We start from the raw sequence: 12,318 nt of genomic DNA on the forward strand, positions 1-12,318 counted from the left end.
TTATTATTATTATTATTATCATTTCGGCATTACATGTAATTAACTTGGTCTAGCCTTGTAATCAAGAACCTGCCGATTACTATGCCTAATATTACATTTTTACATTCATTTGGTGCTCTGCCATTTTGATTTGCATGATTGATCTGATTTGATTTTGCTAACTTGTGTGGATCAGTGGACGTTGTTGATGCATCTAATCCATCTGAGGGCCTACTTCACCGCACTCACAGCAGTGATGACCGACACTGTTTCAGTGCCTGAAAAAGCATAGCCAAGGTTGCATCGAAAACGTTGCACAGGGTCTGCCATATTTTTTTTAATTTCTGGTTTCAAAAAAATTATTCCAAGAAAAAAGAAATTTCTTTATTTTTAAGAGTCAAGTAGATAGCAACACCATCAAACCAATGACTAGTGATTGAGACTTGACATATTAAATTACCTGTTAGGTATAGTAGGTTACATCATCATCTGACTCATAGTTTATTTTCATGCAATCTCAATCCCATTTATTACTTTGTTTTTCTTTTGTAAATTCTAACATTAATTCATCCATGTTATACTGTACACCTGTTATACTGTAATTATCTATTTTTTGTTCAATCAGTCCAAGCAATTTATTTCATTTTCTTTGGCTCAGAGCCAAGGATATGCCAATAAAAACTTATAATCACTTTTTGTACTATTGTGGCAATCCTTCCACTATGTTTACTGCATATTGTAGTGTAAAGGCACCCAAACCAACCACAGGAAACACATACAGTAATAGTGAGCTTTCGCAAATGCAGCACTGACATCTAGGACTAAAAACAGTGAACTGTGACCATTCTTGATGCTCGTCTGCGGTTCGATCATCGCAGTTTCGCAATTGAAGAACGGTAGTGAGTGACATCGGTTAAGTTGACCCACAACATCTTTTTAACGTATCCCTAAAAAGCACTTATTGGCCGATTGGTATCCCTAAAGATCGCCGATTGGTTGTTTGAGTTGGTTGTTCATGATTCTCCACGGAAAATAAATTGGCCAAAAACAATTCGTGATTTTGCCAAGAATGAGAAGCTCCGGGGATCGTGCATGCACAGATGGATTTTCATGTCAGATTACCGTCCTTGAGTCCCTCCGTTGTTGATGCGAAAGCTCACTAATCATATTTATATGCCACCTATGCGTGCAAGAACTGATGACAAAAGTAGGTAAACTCAGGGAGTTCCCTGGTCGATACTAAAAAATAGTCGGCTAGGTACTGGGATGTCGTTTAGTACAGTGTATAGGTTAGACTATCATAATTTTCAGTGATTTTATAAATTGATGAACAAATATAGTATAGATGTTAAAAAATCCAATTTTGTAAATTTACTTCCGATGCAGTCACAGTCAACTATGAGTTTTAAGAAGTGCAATCACCTTCCTGGGAATAACATCCAGGAAAACATCACATGCTTTTTCTGTTTTAATTAATTTGTTACCGTAAAGATCTCGTTTAATTTTCATCTTTAATTTTCTTTTGCCTTTAATTATGTACTGAGGGTTCCAATTGATCAGCTCTGGCTGGATGGACCACCCTCACAAAATATTGCCCTGCGGCTTCAGGAAATTTTTAAAGGAAATAACGCTCCTTCAGTTTCTACAGTATTTCCTATACAGTAGTGTACTCAAAACGTGACTATAATTGCATAATATAGACCATTGTGGTATAGTTGAACCCGATTCTCAAGTCCCTCTGTAGACTATACACAAATATAAAGCACAAGTTCTGGTTTCTCGGTGTTCAATCTATACTTTTATTCAGATTTCACGCAATCTAACAAGCGGAGCAGATATGTACAAGCTGTTTCTATAAAGCAGTGACAATTCTAACTAACTCATCAAGGAGGGAATCTTAATTATTATACTGGGTTTTAGTCCCTCCCCTTATTCTACACTTAATTACTAAATACTTAATCTAATCGGTAGAATCTTAACTTAGTCATCCCTCATTTCGTAATGTGGTATTTCCAAAGATGGTACCATCCATCACTAAAAGATGACAAGTTAGATCCTAGTCCTACCCACAGTTTCACCACAGTGGTCTCCTGGTAGTTCTGTGTTTGGTACCACCTTAAAGGTTATTAACCAGGAGGACATTATCACAACCATGCATTAACATTTTCCATATTTGGATTTCAAGTCTGTGGATTTCATTTTAATTGTTTTACATTTTTTGGGGTAAACATTTTTGCAGGTTGTATTGTTTGTTACTCATAGCACCAAGAAATTCAACAAGCGAGGGACCATATTCCTGAAACATATAGTAGGCTTAATAAAATTTACTATACAGTATTTAACATATTTTTATGGTTTAATTTTTGCTTTAAAAAAATGACTTAGGAGCACAGAATATCAAAACCACAATTTTTTCTTTTAATAGCTAACTGTGTAACCTGTGCAATTTATGAAAAATGATTTCAATTTGACAAGTTTTGTGACCACACTTAAAGTGGCATCTATTGTACAGCTGCTACTATCTAGTAACTATTAATATGTTAAATATTATATCCGCTTTAAATTACTAATAAATACCTGTACTCGCACAGTTTAGATGATAAACTGTAAATAATACAGAGTGGAAATATTATTATTAATTCATCAATCCAATAGATACTGTAAATGTAATAACAGAAAGCTTCTCCTTCCTGAATATATCTTTATGAATAGTTTTCCATGAAAAAATAATTCATTAATTAAAACTTAATGTGTTGTCCTACAGTGAATAATTTTACAATATATAAAAAAAAATTAACGATATAACATAAAAATCACCACAAAAACCACAGAGAAATTTTAGAATCAGGAAATGTATGCGTTTGTGTATGCCAAGTATTTTTTCTAGAGTGCAATTAATATTTATAATACACCTGCAGCCTTCTCATAATACACATAAAATTCAGACCATAAATTCAACTTCGAAAGTCTATGATTTTTCCAGTGAAAACTTTTAGTAGCCATACTGTATATAAAATGAACTCAGGAGTCCTACGAAGACAATCACACCAGTTTTTTTTTCAAATACAGATTGACTTTATTTAACTACCACCTTTTAGAAATATTGGGTCAGGGTGGTGTATGGGACAGCCAAATGTCCCGATGTACAGTATGGGACATCTTTGAATAGGTTTTGAGATTTACAAAACTTTTATTTAAACATTTACTATTTAACTAATCTAAATCAGGGTAGTCATAGTATTAATTCCACTTTAAATTTAAAATAAATTATTTTATAATTATAGCAGATGTGTTTAAAAGAGAAAGTATTTTAGTGTGACATAACATAATTAAAAGGCTAATTACTTGGAAATTAATTTATAAAAAAAATCCATAAATTTGCTATACCTATAGTATTATTAATAGACTAAGAACAGAGGACCTGAAGTTGAAAGTTTTTATCTTTTAAAATTTGGATTTAGGGCTAAATTTTAGACTTCTATGTGGCTCACAGGACACGACAAACAACCACCATCTAAAAAACGTAATTTACTGTACTGCAATAAATAAAGTCTCATGATCAGGACTGAATGTTGGCTTTAATATTCCATCATGTTGACTGATAAGATCCGAGTATAATCAATATATTGGTAAATAAATAGGAAAATGGATTTTAGTTTTGAAATTTAGTAAAACCAAGAAATCATCATTTTTGCATAAAATGGCTAAAAATTATAACATTTTCATGAAAACTTTATTGTTCTGAATACTAGTGTTATTTGGTTATTATGCAATTCACACAAAAGCATGATCATTATTTGATTTGGCCACTTTTCGACTTTCTAATATGGAATCGCCCAATTGTTAGTTTCATGTCAAGGAATTAAAATTATTTTTTGGTGAGGGTATTTAATAAATTACTATCCTAGTGTAAAACATGTGGTATTAAATAATTTTTTTTATACAAGAAGTTAACAAATTATTTGGCCTAAATACTGTAGAACACACGCATTAAAAAAAACCCCGGAAATTTTCACTGAAGTTACAATCTGGTCAAACTTGCGTCATTACACTTCCTAGTTTGAAGGTTGTGCAATTCAATTAATGAGACATCGTACTAATCAACAACATTTTGGCAAACAGTAATTCAAACAGACCAGGTCACATGATTATTGACTAATTAACGTGACAGATCCAAGCGGTACGATATGGGCCTTTTCTGTCCGTGGCTTTCTGGTTAACTTTGCTATGTTTACAGTTTACACACAATTATATTGAATGATATGTTACCGTTTTAGTAAACAATGTATATTTTTCTAACTGAAGGTCAAAATTTTTTTTTAATTCAAGAAACTCAGAAATTATAAATTGAAATAGTTAAAGTTGTACATATGCTACAAAAAACGTTAAAATGTGATTTGCATAAATTATTAGATTCAAAATACTGTACATTTTCAATGTACAGTGTATGTTCAAAATTCTGTTGATCTATACAGCGCTGTTTCAAAAGCATTATAGTGCTGAGCAATGTATTGTAAACACAAAAGTGAAAGTGATCTGGTTCCGGTTCTGATACAATAATAAAAGGTTTGATTATTATATATGACTGCATTGATATTGCTACAGTAAGTTTTTATTAATTTTGAATTACAGAGACTAAAAAAATCCACAGTTACGGATTTGAATTAGTACCTCATACATTACTGCAGCATAAATCACTTATAAAATGCCTGCACTGCATTGTAAGAAGGTAAAAGGCTAAACTACTTAAGTCCTCATTTGTAAAATGAATGATTCTTTTTCCAGAAACTGTAGGTCAGTAAATACTGACTACTGAATACTGGTAGGTAGTGAATTCTGTATACAAAAGTATTTTTAAAAGTGTTAAGTTACAGTACACTTTAAAACTAAACTTTAATTTGTTTTTATTATTTTATTGTACCCAAACAGTTTTTAAGTACTGTATATTGTACAGTATGAGAGCATACTGAATTTTCCATTGGCCCAAACAGACAAAATTTAAACATGCTGTGTGGATCATCAGAGCAAGTCACTAAAAATAACTGAATACATCCAGGAAGTCTTTCTTTAATTTGAATCTTCTAACAAAGAATTTATAATTAATTTGATTAAAATGCATCATAACTGTACTTTATAATACTGTAATATAATAATAATAACTTTATTTACAAATGGAGAAATTTGTCACAAAAATGTGTTTTTCATAAGACCGTTTTGACTTAAATATAAATTATACAAAGTAAAATAGGAGTATTCATTTTAAAAGCAATATACAAAAGTCAAAAAAAGGAAAAATTTGACATCACATTAATTGCAAATTTCATTATCCTTTCTGTTATCCAAATATTTATCTCTTGTAAGCTTAACTTTCACATCTCTTATAGCATGCTTTGGTCCCAACTTAACAAATTTCTTTTATCTTTATTATTTTAAGACCAAAGCTGTATACAGTTTGTCCAGTAAATTATCGAACTGCGTCGTTTTAAGCAACATTTACTTTGATTTTTAAACTGTATGTTTTAAAAGCACAATTTTAGGCCATCCTATACAGTAGGATTTAATTCTGGAACCATGAACAAGCTCTAGGCCGCCTATTGGTTTTACAGTACCCTACTGTTGGACTTGTTTAACATCCCAGCAGCAAATTTCTGGAGACAACTGGATGCCAAGAGAAGACTGTCCATTTCATGAACTAGCTAAAGTCAATACAAAGTAGTAAGTATTTCTTAATTTTTACATAAGGCAATCAGTTCTTTAGAAATTACTAAAGATGTTAGGCCTCAGTTTCTACTACACTACGCTCAAGCTGGGATCAAATTTTCTTTCGCCAAAGTTCTTTAATTTTTTTCGCCAAATTGAAATTGTTTTGGCCAAATTTAAAAACTTTTTTTGCCAAATTGAAATTTTTTAGCCAAATTTAAAAACCAACAAAATTTCGCAAAAAAAGGTTCCGTAAAATAACATTCTTGCTGTATATATGCCTTATTCATTTGTAACCAGTCGTAAAGGCGGTAATGACAATATTAATGATTGAACAAAGAAAAAAAATGAACGTTTACGATATGTGGACCTGCTTTACAGCTAGCTCAGTCTCAATTAACGTTGCCATACAGATTATCTATTAAGTAGGCCTAAACGTTAAATGTTAGATAAACTGAAAGTTACGCCTTAATATTGTTCATAAAGTGCATTATCGCAATCAACCTAAAATGAAAGACGGAACCCAAAGCAAGTTTCTACGACAGCTGACTCTTTTTCAGTAGACATTTAATTCTAGATAAATGGACGTCGTAGATTCATCAGTGTAAATTACAAATGATAGCTTCACTCATTCCTCAAAAACATGTTGCTAATTACGGAGAAAATTTGTAGAGAATGACATTTAAATTTTTGTTATTTGACTGTAAAACAAAACCATAAGGGTTTCTTTATTTGTTTTAATTATCTGTTAACACTGAGCTTGTTCCCGTCTGCAAGCTGCCACGCACTACGAAACTGATCAGACTGTTTGCTTTAAAATTGCCAATGCATGTCCATACACATGCCCAGAACAATTTATCTATCTGGGATTTTACAAAGGGACAGTGTCTGTAAATCTGTACAGCACATGCGGTGTAAATAGGGTTGCTTAGCGAGGCGATATCTCCGCTACTCAAGATTTTAATTACTTAAAAGCCTAGACAAAGATTAAATTTGTTTACAGTATATAAAAATTTGCTTTCGCCATTTTGGCGAACGATGCAAATTTTTTCTTCGACAAATGGTATCTCAATTCGCCGCTGGCGAATTGGTGAATGGCTAGCGTGAGCATAGGTACACAATCAACTCTAATACACCTCCTGAGAATTGAAATAATGACAAATTATTAATATTACAAAATTCAAACACTTATTTCTCATGGGAAAAAAAATTCATAAATTAGCAATATAATTCAAATGCCCATATTCAAATAAAAACAAACAATTTTAATTTGAAAGACAAATATAACATTTTTAAATCTTTATGAAACAATTTAAGATATTTCCTTGCAGTACAATGTGCACTTAATAACTTACCCAAGTCTCTTTTTTGCCTGCTGGATCGGAGAAAATCAAATGTGTTGCGGTTAGGTAGAGTGCTCCCATTGCGGGCTTACGAGCATGGAACCGATCGACGAGTCGCACATTTTCAATCTAATTGGATAAGAAACATTAGGTAATTTTTGGAAATGTGTGCAATGTGATTCCATAACCATCATTAATATTTGTTTATAAAACTATAAAAGCCCAAATCAAACAGTGTTGCAAGTTATCGTTAATAATAATAATTGCTTTTTTTAACAGCATGGTAAATACAGTATCACAGCACACCCACCATGGGTACTGGTATGTTACAGCTTCAGGTAAATTTCAGCTTTTAGCTTTTATGTACCTTAACTTTACAAATTAATTAATTGTATTTTTGATAAAGAATATCGTATCAGTAAATTCAATAGAAAATAGCCATCCTGCTACTGTATACATTTTGCGTTTCAGAATAAACTGCATACAGCAAATGATTAAACCTAATCACGCAGAGGCCTGTCGCTGACTTAAAAAGCAGACAAGTCTATAAAGCGTACATATTCTTCTTGCAACAGAATTCACAGATTTGGAATACAGTTAAACTTTCCAAAGTCGACTGTGCCTATGTCAAATAATCAATCTTATTTTACATGCCAAATGGCTGTGTTTTCCATTGATTAACAATCTGTACTTGTCGGATTTTATTTAAGTCAAACACTATTTCAATAGCATTTTGGATTCGACTTAGGCAAGTTCAACTCGTAATCTAAAGTTTTCCATGGCAAAATACAATACATGCTGATCAAATACAATTTTCTTGTCATTAAAATAAACTAAATTGTACCTAAAATAGAATATGTCAAGAATTATGAAAGCGAGGTGAAATAAGATCAGATTTTTTGTTTTGTTTAATCATTTACATTCAACAGTTACAGTAGTACACTCTCCACTTCAATTCAATTTAATCCACTTACACACGAATCCTTACTAAACCTGCTGTACTCTGTTAATGAGGCTTTAAAGAATGGACCTGACTTTTAGAAGTGCAGTAAGACCTTCTAGTGAAAGATACCGTAGGACCTGGAATTCAATTCAATTCAATTTATTCACCTCCCTTAGGAGAAAACATTCCAATGTACATACAATAAAATACATAAAATCTATAAAATTATATAAAATCATGCAGCACATACAAACAAAGGAAATATAACAAATTAGTTAAACAAAGTTAAATTAATTTTTATTAATTTATTTTTTTTATTTCCCTGACAACCAGTACACTCACTACTTACAGGATGAGAATGATGCTTTTTAAACTAAGCCTCTTTATCAGGCTTGTGGATTGTTTTTAGTCGTGACAGGAATTGAACCCAGAATCAAAGGAAAGTATCTTAACCACTCAGCTATTCAACTTCACTCCTTTCAAAATTCAAAAACGTTGCACTCCGTTCCATTCAAAAAGGTCGCAACAAGTTAAAAACAGTGTTAAAATCATAGGGAGCTTTCGATTAGTTCGATGATGCGACGCTAGAACGGAATCACTGATGCGTGACCGTCCTACCTGGCGTCCTACATTCTCCGCATACCTACATTTAGCCAAATGGCGTTCCAGAATCTACTTCACGAGGTGACTTTCTCGTATGCGCAGATGACTTTTAGTTGACGTCATTACGTTCTACATCCTACCGTCGTTGTGCAATCAAAAGCTCATTAACAAAAATGGTAAACTTAACACTGTCACAAACACCATGGTAAACACAATCAAGAAACTTGCAACTTTTTAAAACATTATGATGGTAATTATTGTTAAATATTATGTTACAAATGGAAAAATCATTTTTGGGAAGTAAGAATCCGGACACAATCCAGGTACTGCAGCAGATAGGACCTTATGTACAGTGCAGTACGACTGCTATATTTCCTGCTGTAGGTGAATCATGATTACATGATCAGTTAAATACTGTTCTGTACAGAAAATGTCAATTCACCAAGGACATGTAATTTCCAAATGAATGAATAAAATTAAATTATTACATGACACTACGCTGTCTGGAATATGTAATTTCAGGTGTCAAAATATCCATGCAAAAGACATAAAGCTTTATTGCACTTTAAATACTACAGTATACCAAAAACCATTAATTGTTGGGTGGTTGTTTCTTTCAAAACATTTAAATTACAGGCTAAAATCACACAGCATTTGACCTACATGTAAACTAAAGCCCTCAAATTACCAGTAACAATTAGGTGTCAGTTTTTTTTTTTTTAGATTACAGACTTGTTTGCATTGGGCAATTGACCAAGTTGAAGAGCTTAAATGGGTCAAAATGTACTCTGTTCGCACTTGGACTTTTGAGTATGTGGCTAAATGAAGATATTAAGAAGTCGATGAACAGATGTAGTCTGTCAAATCATGAATTCTATAACATGTTCCACGATGAGCACAATAGTAATGTAGCACACGCTCAGGAACTTTTAACCAAGATAAGCTGTTCACTAGAATTTTCAGCTCTGGGAAACTTGCTTTTGCTTGGACACAAAATAAAGAAATTTAAGATAATCACAGAATTGAACTAAAAGCTGTTAAGCGAAATAATAGATCTTTGCATAGTTTTATCGACGACAGGACTACAGCAAAAGTTGAATTTCCGGTCTCACATATGACTTCTTTAATAAGAACTTCTTACTTACTGCCTAGTTTAATGTCTGTGAACGAGGGTTGGACACATCATATGCCTCGGCTTGATGGAATTTCTCCATTTTGAGCGGTTCTGTGCTATAGCAGCATCAACATTGAGTTTTCTAAATGTCATTCTGGATGCTGTCATACCACCTTTTCTTTGGTCGACTCCTTAGCACCCGCCCTCCAATGTCGAGGCTTAGAATACTGTAGGTCAGTTGTTTGTTATCCATTCGCTGCAGATGTCCAAACCACCATAAATGATTTTGTCATACTATGACATAAGTACATCTCGCACAGAAGACAGGTTTAGACATTTCCTTTAGATCTGCCATAGTCAGGAAGCTTCACTTAGCAAATCCGTCATCATTGCATTGTGTGATCATCCAGTGTGATCGGTATATTGATAGCCCAGGGACAGATTGTTATAAGCGGTCTTCAGACGGTCTTAACGCTTAGCCGGCTTCAATCGTTATGTCACTACTGTTCTATGATTATTTATAGATCATTGCTTAACCGCAGTCTAAGCAGTTAGCCTTCTTAAATTTTGGCTTAAGGTGGCTTAAAACGGTCTTAAATCATTTTCATCATGGCGTTAAAGGTACTAGACCTGTAATGTAGGCCTAGATCGTCAAAGACTAAGAATCGAACAACGAATATTCATCAAGCTTCTCAACATCTGTTAAAATCGGTCAACTGTTAAAATCGGTCTACGTTTATTTACGTTCATTTTGATAAATATGCATGTTTTGAGCAAGCGTAACAACACCCTCAATATTATGTTACCACAGAGTACTTATTTGCGTTTCAATACTCTCAGCGATCTAAGCGAACACCGTTTTATAGCAATGGTCTTATAGGAAAGTGACATGCAATAAGAGTCATGAATACTTCAGTAGATATTTTCATGATCAAGTTTACCATTTTTTCACTGTTCTGTACTATATGCCATATTCCTCTTCCGGACCACACAAAATATAGTTCAACCATTACATGTTTAATTCCATATTATTATTATTATTATTATTATTATTATTATTATTATTATTATTATTATTATTATTATTATTATTATTATTTAGGCACAGAATACATGTCAATTAGCGAATATCACTGTCCTACTTGTAGGTGACAATCCCTTACACAAGACAAACATACACACACGATGCTTTACACAAACTAAATCTCAATATGAGATTTAGGGAGTGGAGTTGTTTTTGGTAACACTGACAGGAATTGAACCCATGACCCTGGGATTGGAAGGCAAGCATCTTAACCACCAAGCTATTCAACTCCATATGTAAATTGTTATATTATTATTATCAGTTAAATGTTGTCTTGCTTTTTATAGTGTTGTTTTCAATGTTTGCTATATTGTATCAAACTCGAAAAAACAAATCTCATGTGTATTATGTGTGACGATAATAAAAGAATTTTGAATCTTAATTCACTGTGACATGACATCACCTAGGTAACAGAAAGTTACTGTAGAGTCTACCACTTTGAGTAAGTCACTTCCCTGGGCAACTTCAGTGATGAAAGGGTTTCTAGGAGCAATCTCTAAACTTTGCATTTAAAGCTGGAATAGTGCACCACGGATTCCAGAACATCTTTTATGTACCCAGTGCTTGCAAGTGCGGCAGATGATTGAGTTATTGACAGCACCCTTTGTACATACACTGCACTTCAACCTTGATGTGTTAATTTATTACTTCAAATCTCTTTTGGTAGTGTGGTGGTCCTGTTTTACTAAAACATACTGTGTACTTTATTTCAATCATATATTGTAAAAAAAGGATGCAAAAACTTAGATTTACATTAAATAACTTGTGGCCGAGTTAACTTGTGGCCGAGTTGACTTGTGGCCGAGTTGACTTGTGGCCGAGTTGACTTGTGGCCGAGTTGACCTGCACCCAGTGTAAGTAGTACCAGTGCAAATATATAGGAATTTAGGTCAACCCGAATTTACGAATGAGGGGTTCTACTGTATATTCAAAGTCAATTTGTGTGCTCCCAGCTACTGTAGCCTAGGTCTGGGATTACTATATATTAAGTTTATACATATTTAATAAAATCCACCAAAATAATTGAAGATACAATATTTAAAATACTGAAGCTGTTAACATGTTGCAATTTGTGGTGATTCCCCATTAGGCCTAGGCCCTAGATCTGCCTTGCATCATCGTCGCCAAGTTTTTAGACCTTAAAATAATGACCACTAATTAGTATTACTATTATTATAAAAATAAACATTATCTTTAATTTATTATTGTATTATTGCTACTATTATCACCTTCAATATCGTTATTATCACTAATTAGTTATTAAAATTGATATTTAAATATCGTTATTGTTACCATACTAGTATTATTACTATTTGTTAAAATAAATATTACTATTAATGTTGTTGTTGTTATTATCACATTTATTATCGTCATAATGACTAATTAGTATTATTAATGTAAATATTACTAATTTATTGTCGTTCTTGTTGTTTAATATTATTGTTGAAGTAGAATGTTGTGAGTAAACAGAAGACGAACACATTAATAAATAACTCTTTTTAATTCATAGGCAATAGCATTCAAATCTCTTTTGGTAGTGTGGTGGTCCTGT

The 12,318-nt window shown here is 32.8% G+C and overlaps 1 protein-coding gene across 1 annotated transcript in view; it reads right to left on the bottom strand.

Moving 5' to 3' along the window:
• Nucleotides 1-12,318, bottom strand: part of LOC117122180 (myotubularin-related protein 6-like) — a 43,348-nt gene that overhangs the window by 17,054 nt on the left and 13,976 nt on the right. Inside the window, exon 2 of the mRNA XM_033267689.1 lies at nt 7,035-7,151. Coding sequence (XP_033123580.1) covers nt 7,035-7,151 — 117 coding nt within the window. The remainder of the gene's footprint in view (nt 1-7,034; nt 7,152-12,318) is intronic.

The sequence above is a fragment of the Anneissia japonica genome, unplaced genomic scaffold (assembly GCF_011630105.1).
Source record: "Anneissia japonica isolate Jap-2015-1 unplaced genomic scaffold, ASM1163010v1 scaffold6_len129433_cov155, whole genome shotgun sequence".
Classification (NCBI taxonomy): Eukaryota; Metazoa; Echinodermata; class Crinoidea; order Comatulida; family Comatulidae; genus Anneissia; species Anneissia japonica.